At 44.2% G+C, this 16,705-nt stretch overlaps 1 protein-coding gene and 1 long non-coding RNA gene across 2 annotated transcripts; one reads left to right on the top strand and one right to left on the bottom strand.

The window, feature by feature from the left end:
* Positions 1-222: 222 nt before the first annotated feature.
* LOC140251805 (protein shisa-1-like) lies at positions 223-2,089 on the bottom strand. The gene is made up of 2 exons (XM_072335894.1): positions 1,726-2,089; positions 223-1,210 (listed from the first exon to the last, which is right to left on the bottom strand). The coding sequence occupies exons 1-2, from the start codon at positions 1,985-1,987 to the stop codon at positions 720-722; spliced, it is 753 nt and encodes a 250-aa protein (XP_072191995.1). The 5' UTR covers positions 1,988-2,089; the 3' UTR covers positions 223-719.
* Positions 2,090-2,239: 150 nt separating this feature from the next.
* LOC140251806 (uncharacterized) lies at positions 2,240-11,703 on the top strand. Its single transcript, XR_011903469.1, has 3 exons — positions 2,240-2,626; positions 9,581-9,717; positions 10,965-11,703. It is a non-coding gene; the product is annotated as an uncharacterized lncRNA (long non-coding RNA).
* The last annotated feature ends 5,002 nt before the right edge of the window (positions 11,704-16,705 follow it).

Genomic DNA, 16,705 nt, shown 5'->3' with positions numbered 1-16,705 from the left:
GTGAAGGGGATGGCTGCGGTCAGGCAGCGAGCATCTTAACAAAGAGGCCAAGCAGCGGAGAGCTCTTCCAGCATGGTTACAGAGAACTGAAAACCCTGACCCACTGGAGTCACGTTTTACATCGCATTTTGTTTTCACCTTTCCCTGAAATTCTTCATACACATGAAGTGTCCAATGTGGTAAAGAAAGGGGGAAAAAAAGACTACCAAGCCACTGAAAAAAATACTGTTTTATTACCTTCCCCACTATCTGTACTAAACATGCTTTTCACTGAAGGTAGGATTAGAAGTTGCTCCCAGCTCGCTGGGGGCAGGTGAAGCCACTGGCAGAGTTTTATCTTATTGCCGATAAAAACGCAAAGTTAAGTACAGCCTTTCTTTGTCCACAGGAGAAGTGTCATGCATGGAAATTGAAACCAAGCCCTCTAATCTATCCCCCAGGGCATGGCATGGCAGTTTGAAAGGACACGGAAAGGGTGAAACATTTCTACAGCTTTAGTTACTCCTTGAGCAGGTCTGAAATCTTCAGAATCTCACCCTTGTCGATAATATTAAAATAATACAAAAACCAAGAACCAGAATCTTCAGAAATAGAAAAAGTCAAAATGGATGCACTTACTGATGCATTCAAATGCTTGCAAGTTCTCATTTAGGTTCCGAATGACTTCTTGTAGTGAAGCAGAATGCAGTCCAGGCTGTATTCTGATGTGTCTTTTTAACTCAGCTATGAACTCCTGAGTACAACATTTGGTTGTCCTGCATTACACCAACAGGACATACGTTAGTGCTGTGTCCATACGGTCTTTTAAGGAAAGCTGCTGGAGCCATTAGTGTGATATGATCAGGGGGCATTCTGTGGCTGGCCTGTAAGGGGTGCAGGAGTTGGCCCCTAGTAGGTGAAGAACTTAAGAACTGAGTTTCATCTGACAGCCCAGCAATGGGAAGAGCTGGAGTCAGAGCCATGCAGAAGTTTCTGGGCTGAGGATCACTTCTCAGTGAGCTTCTGGTAGCAGAACCAGCAGCAGCAGAGCTGGGGAGGTGAGGAGGAAGATTGGGTTCTAGTAGCCATGTCTGACCAGGTGCAAGTCCATTTTGCTGCTCATCATCCTGAGATTTTAAGCACTTGCAGCAGCAAATTCCAACGCAGGCACCACCAACAACAAATGCCACAAACACAGACCCGACAAGAAGGAACGGCAGGTACACAGGCACTGAAAATGAAGAGTGGTGTTAGTCAGCTGTTCACTAAAGGGATATTCTAGGTTATACTCTATTGTTGGTTACTCAAGACACTCACCCTAGCATCCATATACCAACCATTGGCCATTTATACCCATGGAAATACTGTTTCAATAGGCAGCATTCATAGGAGTCAATATTCAAATGCCACAGCTACTGTTCACTTGAGCGTGATCAACTGAGTTAAAATCTAGACCTATCACTGTACATTTTTCATATATGAACAAGCTGCTGTTGGGTTGCCTATGGAATTTCAGTCTGAGGGCTATGGGTACTCTTACAACACAGAAATTGAGCTTAACCCGTTAGTTAGAGGCACCCGCATTCACTAACTGTCAAAACACTTCAACAGCACACGTGCTTTGCTACAGTAAAAACAGCACAGGTGTTACTGGTTTACTCTGTCAGCAGCTTTGGAAACTTCTCTAAGAGCAGAGCTGACTCAAATAGGAGACCCCCTCCACCCTTCCGGAGCACAGCTGCTTACCCGGTGCTGGTGGCCTGGTGCTGGGCTGCTGCTCTCCCGGGCACAGGCTCTGGTCCAGGCGCGCCTCCGGGGCCGAACAGCAGTATCGCAGGCTGCAGGTCCCGCAGCACAGGGCGGCTTCGGGGCCGTCGTAGCGCTCCGGGCACTGGAAGCCGCGGTGCCAGCGCTGTGTGCCGTCCGCCCAGCCGTGGCAGTATTCCGCCGCCCGGCCGGGGCCGCCCCACAGGACCAGCAGCAGGATGCAGAGCAGCCCCCTGGCCATGGTGGGTAACCTAGGGCCTGCTCTGTCCGCTTGGCTCACGCTGTCTTGCTTTTATTTATTTATTTGTTTATTTATTTTACGGCGAGGCACTCAGCAGCTAGAGCACAGTACTCACAACCAGCCGAAGTCCCGTTCCAGGAGGTTTTATTTCCCGGCCCGTGGCCCGCCTCCAATCCCCGCTTCCTGCAGCAACAAATAAGGAGCCACTAACTGAAAGCCTTTCGCAGCTACTCCAGCTCCACCTTCATCACATCCATCCTTCATTCCTGTGGGGATCAGCCGCTGTTCCGGCCGGAGGTGCACATCCCCCACCAGGATTTTGCACTGAAAACAGTGCTCAGCAAGGCCAAGGAGAGCAGAGCGCAATAAGTCCTGGACTGTCCTGTTACCAAAGCTTCACCCCTGTGGGGTGTCTGAATAGCCGGAGGTGGAAGAAGAGGGACTAAGCTGGAGATGATACACAATTACAGTGAGAAATTGGATTGCAGAAGCAGAAAGAAGTTACAGGGACCACTTGCGGGGGGCTCTGATATCTAACTGCTGCATATTGGTGGAGGTTGATCAGATCTACTGCTTTACCAAGACTTCACAGCAGCTCAGAAATGGCAGCGACCTCTTCATCTTTGGACGAGAAAGAAGGTGATGCCTCTTGAGAGCCACAGAAATTATTTATGCCCCAAACCTGGAGGCATCTAAAGCCAGTCAGACACAGCCCAGGACAGCCTGATCTGGTGGGTGGCAACCAGCCCACGACAAGGCATTGGAAGAACTTTAATGTCCCTTCCAATCTAAGCCATGCTGTGATTCTATGGTTTGGGTGGTTTATTTGTTTGCTTGCTTTCTAACTACTTGTTCTACAGACAGGATCCGTGTCTGAAGCAAGGTAAGCAGTGAGGATGAAAACAGTTGCTAACTGACCGCTTTGAAAAGCAGTGAGTCAATACGGTGTCTTTTGGGCCACCAGGCTGATAATCTGTAGCACTTCCTGCAATTTGCTAAAGGCTCCAAAACGGGCATTCGTGAATGCCCACAAAAGCTGGTTCCTGTAGGGTTTTGGAGTCCTGCCATGGACTGTAGGAGAGGCCGACAACGATGCAGGTTTTTAGAAATAGTTGCTCAAAATTAACCTCCTTCTGATAATTTATGGTTTAATGTTAGATAGGAGCTTCCACATTTGTGCTTTATCAGTGATTTCATAGTTTCAGTTGAGTTTTAATCTGCCAAAGGTATCAGCACTTTTGACTGCGAGCTGCCTTCCATGCAGCACTTTCTAATAGGCTTTTTGGCAGCCATGGTTGGAGCGATCCCTGTTTTCAGAGATGTTTAATGGAGTCTCTATTTAGAACTAGAGACTTTTCCAAATGCTGCTCAGTGAATTGAGATATCCATTTTACTCTGCTGCCTTTCACCTCTGCAAACGTAAAGTGCGCTGATTTGCATTGGACCCAATCCTGTAAATCCATGGGCGCAATCTACACCATTCCAAGCGGCCCCGACACCCTATGAAGACAGCCAGTGAGCGATGTGCTGCTGTGGAATGGGCTTTTGAAGTATTGAAGTGATACTTAAAGCCAAAAGCTGTGTGTGGCTTAAGGCAGATTCTGATTTATTCACCCATGTGACCTCGGCAAAACTAACTCCTAACTTTATTATTTGTTGTTGGAGGAGAAAATGACCTCAGGAGGGCTTTGAATGCGCACTTAGTGCTTTGCAGAGTTCATCATAATGGGAAGTATTTCACTAAGACAACTGAATGCAATGATTTCCTCCCATCTTCCTCATTAAAACAGTGTAATGACAGCTGCTAACTCCGGCATTCACATGCTAAGAAATGCCTAATCTTGTCTATTGCATTAGCCCATTGAATGAAAGTTCCTAGTGCATCGTTTCCTCTCTGCGTATACAATCTTTAACAACACGGCCATCTATGACTTCTTCCTGCATGGGTTGTATTACCTCACTTAACAGGGATAAACTCTTGCAAATGAAATGCCGGGCTCTATCAAGGCTTGTGGTTTGTGTGTATTCCAGGGAGCATTTGTTTCCCGATTTAAGATCCCTCGCCTTCAGTCGGTCATAGACTGTTCTGTGCTGTGGTGTCCACCGAACTGCTGTAGCTGTAGATTAATTTATCTGTGCATAAAATTTGGATATGCTTATATAACATAATATGTGACCCGCTTTGAATTTTGACAGGGTAAGAAGCACGATTAGCTGCTGGTTGTAAACTACAATGGTAAAAGCATCAATATGTTCCTATTCTAATTCCTTATGTTGTCACCGAGGGTGACATTTTCCCTGCTTGTTTTTAGCCAGATTTGGGCGTGCTTTAAGCAGAAACTTCCAGCTTAATTTGCATGAGAGGCCGGCAATGATGGTTTGCCATTATTAAGAGCAGCAAACAATTTTGTTACCTTTTCTAAGTATCCCTGCAGCCAAAAGAGCTTGAGCTTTGAATTTAGAAGTTACCATGGAAATAGCTCTTAGAGAAAAGTCTGTCTTCTCCCATGTGATGGTTGTTTGAGAAATGTACATTTTTCTTGTGGATTTTATGTGGGCAGCCGGCTGATGAAAAACTCCTGTCATTCTGAGCAGAAAGTACATGCTGGAAACTTCCTAATTTGCAGCTGCTTTGCCTTCCCATTGTTCAGCGTGTTTTGTAATCTGCTTCGTTGTTGATATTTCAGCTCTATTCTTGCCATTTCTTAATGCCAAGTGAACGCTCAGAACAGGAAACAAGGGGAAAAGCCATCCCTGGTGGCTCATGGGAGCCTGCAGTGTGGCAGTTTGATGCTATGAGCTGCTGATCAGTCCTGTCCTCGTGCTCTGAAGGCCACTTCCCTCCAGCACCGGCTGCTGGCACTGCCTGGACTGGTCCCTTGATAAAGTGTGGTGAAATACAGGAGGCGCACTAAGGACATTCCCTATTGGCAGCTGTCCCACAGCACCAAGCCAGCATGCCCATTAAAGCCCTCCGTGAAGATGAATATCTCCCTGCCCTCAGTCCTTGGGAAGTGTCTTTGATGCTCTGCAGTAACGTACTTCTAGCATTTCACAACTGTGGCACTTGTCAATGCTGCCTATGAGGAATTATGCAAATATGCTATGGTTAATAGCTGGGAACACAGTGTGATGTGTTACTTTGTCTCCACATACTTTTATTGCCATGATTGGTGTGCGCAGCCAGTGCCAGCTGCTTCCAGCTGTTCACTGCAGGGTAGGACCTGCTCTGCAGTCTGTTATTCACTGGGATGTCCTGACCCACAGGGGAGGGAGCGTGGAAAGGATATGTAAGGAGCTGGCCAGAGAGCCTTGGAGAATGAAGGTTGCTGCTTAACCGTATGACAGCCTCCTTCTGCCTGCTGTCCCCATTGCTCTAATGCACACAGAAAGATGAATACCAAAGAGGAGGAGCGAGTTGAGCGGTAACATCTGCTTGAGGGAGATTTGAAGGTGATGAAACAAGAACCAGGCCTGTCTCAGCAAGGAGTGAGATCAGGGTGAGGGCAGGCAGGGAACCAGACCTGAAGCTGAGCCTCTGAGGACTGAAAGGTGAAGCTGTCTGCTATCGCACTGCTGAGCAGTTCTGCTTTCACCAAGCTGCTGAGCCCCGATTCTCTTTTCACATCAGCGAAACTCTGTGGAGCTGCTCCTGTCACATACAGCAGTTCCCTATTTATGGCACCATGTAAAGCAGACAGGAACCTCCCTGCAGCATTTGCTTGCTACCTGGAGATTTGTCCTTTAGCAGATTAGTAATGGTGGAGGTATTTCTTTATTGTGTTGTAATTAAAGGAAGTGAAGAATGCAGGAAAATGTTAAAGAAATGAAATCAGGATAGAGGCGGGAGGCCCACATGCTGAGGTGGTTGGTAAGCACACATCTCTCTGCACAACACTGAGGGGTGATTAATGGAGGGATGTCATCCCAGGACAGGGTCGTGCTGCAGGTGCACCTTTAGCAAAGTGGACTCCGCCTTTGTAACGAGGAAGCTGCAGAAGAAGCTGATGCAATGATGAACAGAAAGCCACAGCATCAGCTGCTTTCTGAAGATCATACAGTTTCTCATCAAGAAAATAGCTCTCTGTAATCCATGGGCTTGCATGACTTTGTCTTTTCTGTATGTTCCTTGGACAGATTTTAGATGAAAGCAGACTAAGGAATTCACAGTGTTAGGATCTGCAAAAACGTATCTTGCCTCTACCAAAGGAAAGGATCAGACCTGTACATTTATTTATTAGTTTAAAAAGGGACGCACAATCATTGCATGTTTTATTAGTGCTCAGTAGAAGCCTGTTGGTAGGCTTTAGTGTTGTGTATCCTGTGTGGGCAGCATCCTGCTAAAGAGAGTGCAGGGAAGGGAATCAGAGCAGGCATTGGGAGCAAAGGGTGCAGGTAGGAATGACTTGTTCTCCTTAGGGCTGCAGGGCTCTCCCATTTATGTATTTGTTTTTCGCAGTCAGTTTAGGGTTGTTTGTTTTCTCCCTTTAAAGCGAGCTGCAAATTTAATCGGGCTTCGATTTCAGGAATGTACACAGAGCTTCCACAAGCTAAATAAAGAAAAGGCAACAGGCATCTTAACATTCTGTTTCCAGAGGTGTCTAAAGGAGAAGACAATCCTGTCTTTGATCTGTATGTACAGTAGGAACAGTTGTTTTGTGTAGCTGATACAGACCCAAGTGGGCTGCTTGGTGATCCACATGTGATGGCTTGCTTGGCCACAATAAGCTAATTGGAGCCTATTTTTAACATTCTCATTTTCGTCTCTTTAAAAACAAAGCCGGGAAATATTAAAAACAACCCATGCTGTTCTTCCTCCTCAGCACAGAGAGAAGGCCAGAGATGGCTCGTGTCAGGAGATATAACACTGTTAGTCTTTTGACGGGCATTAGTTTCTGCCAGTACCGACCGTTTTGATCAGACTTCAGGCAGCACCTATCCAGGTCCTACATCTTCCTTCTGTTAGACCTCCCGAGCCCTTCTGCTCCTGGTGATTTTCCTTCTTTCCTTCTCCCAGTGACGATCTGTTTTCTCCTTCCAGAAGAGTCGGCCTAAATTCTGCACTTTTCTATCACAAAAGAAATCTTTTGAGGGAGGAAATGTGGCATTCCTGTATGCATTCCCCGCTGGGCTGTGCCCTCTTGTCTGAGTCCCACCCCCCAAAAAAAGGCCAGGCAGTCCAATGGCCCTCACCGCCTTAAAACACAAGGCACCTATTAGAGGCAGTTACTAGAAGAGAGCATGGCAGAACAAATGGAGGTGGTGATTTGTGGAGGTGTGCTTTTTGATCTGCTGTTCAGCCTGAATGCTCCTGATTGTTCCTGTACAATAGAGCTGATTTTCAAGTGGGGACCAGTCCTCATGATTCACTGGAAGCCTGCAGGAGCTCCATCTGTGTTAAGATCGGGCCCAGGCGGCGCTGAGCCTGCAGAGTAAACACAGGAAGGCTTTAGCCAAACTTTCACTGCCAACTCAAATCACAATGTGTCTGGAGTTCAAACAGGTCTGAATTTTTTTATGCAGTCTGTTGTAAGTTTTTCTTTCTGTTTTGGATCCAGCTGCTTCAGGGTTCACAAAGGGATTAGAAGCCTGAAATGCTGGGAATCTCACAGGAAGATTTGCTCTTAAAATCTCCTGCTCTGAATTGGATGAATATCTGACCACTTGGGCTCTTATTATTTTCCGTTGAACATTTCTGCAGCAGGATTTTTCCAGCTAAGTCTAACAGACGACTGACAGGCTTGGCACTGCTGTCTGAACTGAAGGCACTGAGAAGTACCATGACAGCCTGAATCATGCTTCGTGAGCTTAACTGAAGGTCTTCACGGGTGTTTGCTTCACCAGAGCATGGTCGGGAATGCATCCTGACAGGGTGTCTGTTAGGTTGTGGTATTTGCACTTGTATTTCTGTGTGCATTACCTAACTGGAAGTCAAGGAACATACTAGGTAATGAAATAATGCAGATATAGTTTCTGTCCTGAATTGTTAATAGGTTTTGTGTTATGGGTTCTGATCGATGGAAGCACGGTGAGAGTGTTCCTACTGTCCACCAGTGAGTTCAGCTTCCTTTGGATATACAGCTGTGGATTTATAGCACAGAGTGTCTTAGAAGTGAAGCTGGCTTTGAGTTGTTAGTTACAAGGACCTCCTCTCAAACATAAAAATAGAAAGAGGAAAAAAAGTAAATACCAAACCATAGGAGTTTCACTTGTTTCAACAACATGGAAGCTTTCCATGGACTGATGGGGAACTGGAATAGGAAGGAGCATTTTCATGGTGATAAAGAGATGGTAGAAGTGAAGACTGGTTGTGAAGGTTTTGGAGACCTGCGGAGGGAAAAGCTGTGAAGGTACAGAAAATAAAGAAACTTATGTCTGGTAGGAAAGTCAATAAGGAGTCAGCAGGGAATACTTGAAGAGAAGAGTGAGCAGACAGAACAGGGTTATATTCATCAAGGTAGTAACTATAACAATATGCTGTAAGTCCAGCAATGCTTCTCTTAGACTGCTTTAAGCACTGAAAATAAGGGCAAGCAAATTATTAGACAATTTCATGCAGGAACTCAACCTTCATAGTTACACTGAGAAAAGAAGATGGGAAAAGGTAGATGCCTTTTTTTCTATAGGAGAAATTTGATGTAGAGAATAGAGGTTTGGGACCCAATAATTGTAGATTCCAGATTTCATTCCGACCCACAGAAGGGCAGACAGACATACAGCCGATATGCACAACAGCCAAGAGACCACCCTATGAAGAATGTCACATCACTCAGGAGTTTTCAGGAGAGAATTAAGGTGCTGGTTGACTGACCTTAACCAGGTCAGCCCCAGTGCTGCACTCGGGCTGTTAGATACTCTTACTGGGGGTTAAATTAAGCAGTGATTTAGATGTCCATTGCAAGACTCATTCTTTCTGTCTCCTCATAGTGCTTTCTGGTTACTGCTTGTTTCTTTCTTGAAATTGCTTTGATGTCTCTTGTGATCATCTCTCCTGACACTGTCTTGCATTCTGCAGACACAAGTTGTGATCTGCTTGGCAGTTCTGCAATTGCTCTGACGCTTGAGAGAAACCTTATATGCCATCAGTCACTTATCTCTGCTTTGAATTTGCAGGCGGACCATGTGCCACTCATACAACTGCTGCCGAATTGCCTTAATCTTCACCAGCCTGTGGTCTGGGGACCACCTGTCACAATCTCTCTTTTTAATCCTCTTTTTTTCATGATTGAGCTGGCACAGTTCATCTCATCTTAGCGCTGGGGTAGCCTGCAATAACTGGTGTGGATGTCTCTGATAAACTGAGACCACGGAAGACACCAGAGATGCACCACAAGAATGGGCTGCAGAACTCCTAACCCTGGACTATTTGCTGAGATTTACCCCAGAATGACGTGTGTGTAAACACTGTGAAGCTGAATGATGTTTGTTGTTTCGGATTACAGCTCTGCCACAAGGACTGTAATAAAGCAGAACTCAGTGGGATACAAAACCTTGCGGTACAAGAGGGGTCAAATCTTTTCCTGATGTCATTCTCTTTATTTCTTTTAATGACAAGCACTAATTTGGCTCTTGAACTCTAAAATGTCTCGACAGCCCCTGAAGAAACACAAAGCAGTGGGCTCTGCACAGCAAAGGGAAGAACACAGTCGGATTGAGGAGAGAAAGTAGCTGGGAAGTGCAGTGAGCCACAAGCAGTGCTGCGTACTGTACAGCCATCACTTGGAATTTAGGTAAGAGGGGATGTTTAAAGAAATGAGATGGTACACGAAGCCATTACCATCATAGAACACAAACCATTCTAGACATTTAGGAAAGTTCAACTCACTTAGTATTTCTACTCTTTTACTTTAGTGCTCCGTGACCACTAAAATAAGAGACTCTCAGAAAGATTTCTGAGTACAAACTAAGGCTAAATGGCTGCTTTGAGTTAAGTTTCCATGCCCAGTGGACTGCAGAAAATGCAGGAGAAAATGGGTACCCTCCCACCCATTCATTACCACGAGGTTTAGATCATTTAAAGAGGTGCTGGCATTTCTGAGTACTTAATTGAAACCAAACCTCAAGGTGAAACTCTAAACCTCTTTCAGTCTGAACTTTACTTCTTGTAATATGATGTTTTAATTTTCATCATTCCAAGGAAAGTCTTTCATTCCCCTCAGCTGGCATCTGAGATAAGGGACTAAATCCCCCAGACATAAAATGTTGAGCAGTTGTGTCATACAGAACTCTTAGTCTCTTTAGTCTCTTGCTCAAAGTCTTTTTCTTCTCCCTGATTGATCTCAGATACAATGCAAAATTATCAGCAAGGAGAAAAAGGGGACAATTTAAAGCGTGGCTTTGAAGTTCAGCCCATGTTCTAGGTGGCTGCCCTTCTCTGTTCCAGCCACTAGAGACATGTCAGTCCTGCTAGGTTAACTCAGGCCAGATCTGCAGCAGCTCGTATGTTGCATTGGAGAGTACTGTTAGGATGCGCAAGGAAATGGTTGTGGATTACAAAACTGCACCTTTGCCAAGATACCTCACTGGTGATCCTTCTGCCCTAATTAAGAGCAAGATGAGTTTGTTCATTTTGCTGCATAGCAGTTGCAACCCCGTATTGCACTTCAGTTGCAGCAAGTGTGGCCACATCAGCAAAGGTTTGTAACACAGGCCTGACCTCGCTGCTTTTAGCCACTGCCACACACAGCAAAATGCTTCTGGGTGCAGAGCTCGCTGAGGATGAGCTGTCCTGGTCCTGAGCTCGTTTCATTTCAGCTACTGACATGCTTGGCTGAACATCCCTTCACTGCCTCCTGCCATTAACTTCCAGTAGAATTTCAACCTAACCAGCTACAAGCAGAGGCTCCTTGTGTTCCTGTGAATAGACAGCAACGACATGGCAGAATCCTGAAAAAGAAACGCTTTGTTTATCTCGGAGAAGATAATCCTGATCAGGTGTCTTAAGCAATAACATCTTCTCCCCATTCTCTTCCACCAGAGGGTGCCAGCGGTTGACAAACCACCGGCCTTAGCAGATTGCGAGCTTCCGGAGATCCGTGCTCCCAGCATCACCGAGTGAGTGAAAGAGCAGAATACACACAGCTGGGCAATTTGCTTTCATTTTCAGTTCCCTCACTGGAAGGAGAAATACTGCGTGTTGGTGGAGTTCAGCACTGCTGACCACGAAGCTGCAGCCATCTGGAAAGAACAAAGCCAGGCAACACTAAGCTGCAGCTTATTTTGTCTTGCATTATATCTGCATGTGTATTGCGTGAATTTCAACTGCAAAACCAGCGGGACAATCCCCATGTATTCAGATCAGGCCACCGGTCATGTCCTTAGAGTCACACTTAAATGCAACAAAGTTCCACGTGTAGCAAACAGACTATTTGTCTTCATTCCCCTTATCTGGGCTGAGCGTGCAAAATGAGCCACACAGTGTGGGGTGAGTTCATCCCTTGTTACCTAAGCAAGGATCACATTGTCTCGCTGACCCTTAGTGAATGTAATACTCTATGAGATTTTATTTGTTTATCTTACAAAGGCACTTTTCAGAGCGTAATTCCACTTTAGTATGGCAATAAAGTAATGAGATCTACTGTGCTATTAGTCAGAAATAACCAGTCTGGTGGGACATGGAATTGGAAGGCATGGCAGGGACAAGTGGGACTGTAGGACTAAAGAACCAGCAGCTCAGGTGAGACATGTCATATATGAATTAATATTTAAGACTCAGCTGACATTTTCCCAGGTGCAGAAATGTCGCCACATGGAAGGGCTGTTGTGACTGGCACTCTCCCCAGAAGAGCAGGTTGCCAGTAAGTTAGGTCAGGACTGCACTGCAGGTTCTGAGCTTTGAGACTGAAATAAGGGTTGGTGCAATTCAGGATTCAGTTTGCAGAACGGTGTGAGGGCAGTTTGTCTTTTGCTTCTGACACAGAGCACGTCCTGAATGCATTACTAAAAGATGTTGATGTCATTTCTGACACAAATAGCTGGTGCGTAAATCTTAGGTTCTGTCAAGTTTTCTTTCAATTTAGGTGGTTAAACTGAACTCAAGCCTTTTAGTTTCATTAATTGAAACATATAATTGATAGTTTGTCTCCCAGTGGAAACTCAGAGTGGACCTTAGAGATTTCCTTTATTCTCTTCATACTGAAGCCCTGAAGCCAGAGCAGCCGGAAGCAGAAAAGCATCCATCCATTTCAGAGCTGACACAGTGGTCCTGGTGGAGATGTGTGCATTTCTCTGGGGGGCGGCACTCCTGCAGGTAACTGAAATGACTTCAGCAGTGGATGCACAGGATCAGGATCCTCTGAGCACATCCTTCCTCGGCCGCGTTGTAAGAGAGAGGGTTCAAGAAAAGAAAACAAAATTGTCTTAAATCCAGCTAACTACAAACAAAAGATGGAACGTCTTTCCAGCACACTGATGTTTCTCATGGCATGTTGCTTAGTGCTCTGCTAGTAATCTGAAGTATGATAGATAAAGTATGACATGCACAGCGACTGAAAAATTGCTGGTTGTCAGAATATCAGCAGTCAGTACAACAGCGATGTTTATTGACTTCCAAATGGCAACATAATCTTAGTTATTGGTAAACTTTGCATTGTCCAACCTGATTCTCCCTGTGAAAACATAGCTAATGGCTTTATAGGAAGGATGGCAGCTCAGCATACTGATCATGCATATTAAATTGTCAGTGTAGCACACTGATGGATTGCTGTGCCATCTTTTTAAGAACCGATGTTCTTCCTCTTGGTCTTAAAATAACTCTGGTTTGAGTTCTTCCAGGCAAAAGCAACCAACAGATAAAATCCGCAAGCATGCTTATTAGAAAATAATGATGTAATTGGAGAGTACAAGGAGGGTAAGAAACTACTCACGTTAAGGGAAATAGTTGAACCACCAAGGGGAATGTGCTCCATTTGTGACCACGAAGAAGAAACATGAAATTAGGTGCTCATTCTGTTTACATGGATGAGTGAACGTGAGTGGCTGGTGTCTGGAGAAAGAAGTCTGCCTGCATATTGCTAAGCAATCTACCTTAACTGGCAGAACTGGAGATACAGGCCTGGCCAACTGATTTAATGGGAAAAATTCAGGTAACTGGTTACTTTGCTTACTAAATTCTTGTATTTCCTTAAGAGGATTTAAATGACTCAGAAAGCTGACTAGAAAAAAAGCAATACAATTCACTACATAAACATTTTTTAGAATAAAGAAAAGCTGAAGAAGGGAGAAAGGACTTCAGAATTCCCAGAGGTATAATTCCATCAGGAGAAATGGCCATACAGTTCTAAGTGATGTATACACGGTTTCATCAGGAGACTCTCAATGAAAACAATGACATCTGAAATATATCCATAATTAATTTTTTGTGATTATATGAGGACAGCATTTATGTAGGCAAAAGAACAACTTCAGTCTTCCATTTGGAAAAGAATGGCATGGAATGAGATCTTGACTAAGCAAACATCTACAGTTTAATGATAACTCAATATAACATTAGATATTTGTACTGTACATATTGGTATAAATATATTTGCATATATATTTTTAGACTCAGTTATCGCTGTGCTGGGATGCTTCCAATAGATGTAAACCAAAATGTTTCTCACTGGAGTGAATTGTTTTCTGCAATGAGAAACTTTAAGTTTTCTCTGCAAGAGGATTTCATAGGAACAAGTAGGGCCAAAAATAGCTCTCAAAGCCACAGAGAGGTAGATTCTGTCCCACAGCTGAGGAATATTGAGCTCTGGGATATTTAGGGGGCAGCTATAAAATGTGGGGAGATGTGATGCTGGCAGCTAACACACAAACTGATTGGTTCTCTGTCTTGTACGTGTATGATCTTGTGAAAGGCAGGGATCGATGAACAAAGAAAAAAGGAGCAGCAATGTCGTAGTCTCATCAATTTGAGTATCTTAGTATCAGGATTTAAAATTTATGGGTTTTTTTCTACTTGGGACAGATTAAGTTTTGTTTCTGAAACGGTCGTGTTCCTTCTCTATGATGCTCCTGAGCTTCATTCACTAAAGTCGTGTGGCACAGATCATGGTGTATCCTACTGTGCGCTAATAAGAAACTACCAACAGATTGACTTGTGTGCCCCCGGTGGCGCAGTGTTATAAAGTGCTGCTTGCGGCACTGAAGGGCCCGGGTTCGAATCCCCCCTGTGGCGCAGGGGGTAGAAGTGCCGCTTCGCTACACAGGGGGCTCGAAACCTGGGAGTTGGACTCGATGATCTCTAAGGTCCCTTCCAACTCACACGATACTGTGATACTATGACTTAGTGCAAGCCCTTTGCTGTAGAAATGTTAAGTGAAACAGGTATCAAGGAAAATCAAAAACTGCTATTAATCACCTTGGAAAGAAACTTAATTGGATTTTTCCCACTGTGGGAAAAACTGACTTTGTAAGTCAGTCTAAGTAAAACTGACTTTGTTCTCCAGTTAAAAACTCCATCCATGGGCTAAAAGGCCATTTTTCTCTGCTTTTTAGTACTGAGTCCAAGAACATTAAGTAAGTGTTGTAGTCCTAAGCTTGCTCTGCTGATGAGCAATTGAATTGCTGTGGTCTTCCCAAGATCTAGCAGAGATTCAGCAAGAGTAAAAGGAAAGAGGTGAAATTTCTGCTGGAAACAAAGTGGAAAGAACTAGGTTTGCAGTGTTGGGTCGACTTTGTTCTGCTGGTCTGTCAAGGCTAGTTCAGTCCTGAACTAGCCATGCTTTGTTTATATGTATTACGACATGATAGCTGCCACCATCTTCTAGAAGGTGTATGGTGTCGTTAGCACAATAAAATAGCAGTTGCACAAATTATATGAGGTCTAAAAAGGAAGAATTCTACCCATAAGTATCAAGGCTAAATGTTATGGTACGTATCTAGTTAAAGTAAGAAAGTAAGGACTCACTTTTCTAACTTACTCTCCACATTCTGTTTTCCCAGGCAGGTATCTAACGCATTCATCCCGCTGCTAACATAGCAATCACTGATGTGAACATGCACCTACCTTCTCATGTTTTTACCATGGGAAGTTACCAGCACTCCTGCCTGCTCAGTATGGAAATAGTAAATAGCAGAATACATATGCCAAAGTTCCCTATGTGAAACCATCTGGGTATCTATTGTGTTTCCATTCTGAATTTTCATCAGGGCTATTTATTATTAAAGAGAAACTGTGGGAGAAGCGAGAAAGGGATATTGTTAATAAGTTTTCAGGGAGTGTAAATATAAACCAGTTCTTATGAACTGGAATGGCATTATCCAAGGGCCACGAGGTTCTGCTTGTGGGCAAGCGATACAGTAGGCTTTTCATGTTAATTTGCTGTCTTAAGTTGAGGATGATAGCACCGGACTAGCAGTGGATGAGTAAATGTGACAGGTTCACAGATAACAGTGCTGACCCATATTTGATAAACACTTTTTGCTCTACAGTTTCCAGTGACAAAGCCATCTGGCTGTTGTGTTCTTCACCATACATGTTGTCTTATCAATGGGCACAAATGAGACCTGTGCTTCTTTACGTGATGGACTTAATATTTCTACTTGCTGGTAGTCAAGAGCCTAAAATGTTTCCAGACAAACTGCCCTCTGTAAAGTTTGCTTTTAGAGTGCCCTTGAAGTAGTTTAGTAGACAGCCACATATTATTTTTCCAGTTGCATGGGAATTGCAACTCTCCAGAGACTGCACTCCTCTTGAGCTGGCAGTGGTTGTCAGAAAGGGGTGAGCCCATTTTTCTTTGTTGTTTTCTATTGCCCCATAGTTCTTATATCCCAGTAGAAGGCACTACAGTTGCTTTCCTTTTGCCCCACACCAGTTCATTTTAGGGAAACATTCATGTTTCATTTGCCTACACACCAGCTCTAATAGTCAGCGCTAGGCAGGATGTCATCATTGGATGACATTATCCAACAGGACACTGAAGAGATGAAATGAAAACCTCCAGGGTTGGGGCATCCACAACATCTCTGGGCAGCACATACGAGTGCCTCGCCATCCTCTGAGTAAATGATTTATTCTAAATATCAAACCTGAATCTACTGTCTTGTAGTTTAACGGCATTATACTCACTTGTCTTCCCATAGTTAAACCACCAAAGAGTTCACCAGACTCCACTGCACTTAACATGCATAAGTATAAAGTCATCTTGCTGTCACTCAGTGTGCTTAAGCACCACCACGCGCTGTTGATGACAAATAGCCTGCAATTGTTCATCTCTGCTCCCCAGGGTGCTTTCTCTGACAATGGGATGACTCAACTCAGTAATGTTGACTGGCCGAACGCACGATTTCACAATAAAATAATCAGTCACTTAAAAAAAAAATAGTTCAAATTTATGCAGCCACTTGGAAGAAAAGAGCAAAGTGCTGCCTAAAATTCCTTTTATTGACAATGGGGAATGAAGCATGAGTAAGGTAATTAGAACTGTAATTAAACAACAGGATCAAATCCACAGATAGGCACAAGATGAAGAAGGAGCTGCCAGGGAAACAAGGTAGAACAATTCTGAAGTGCTTTTTCCTCTGTAAGCCCAAGGAACAACCCTCCTTAATTTCTCTTTAACAGGAAGATATCTCCAGAAGCCCTTCTGTTTACACCTAAAAGCTGGGACACAGGAAAAGATCTGGCTAATTTTTCCACCTCGGAAGACATTCCATCCATAGCGCATATAGAGATGCTGAAGTTTGAGCTTCATTACAAATAGGAGAAAACAATTTTCTAAGTATGACAGG

The sequence above is a fragment of the Excalfactoria chinensis genome, chromosome 4, assembly GCF_039878825.1.
Source record: "Excalfactoria chinensis isolate bCotChi1 chromosome 4, bCotChi1.hap2, whole genome shotgun sequence".
Lineage (NCBI taxonomy): Eukaryota > Metazoa > Chordata > Aves > Galliformes > Phasianidae > Excalfactoria > Excalfactoria chinensis.
Note: the sequence above shows the minus strand (reverse complement) of the source record. Positions and strands in the feature narration are given on the sequence as shown.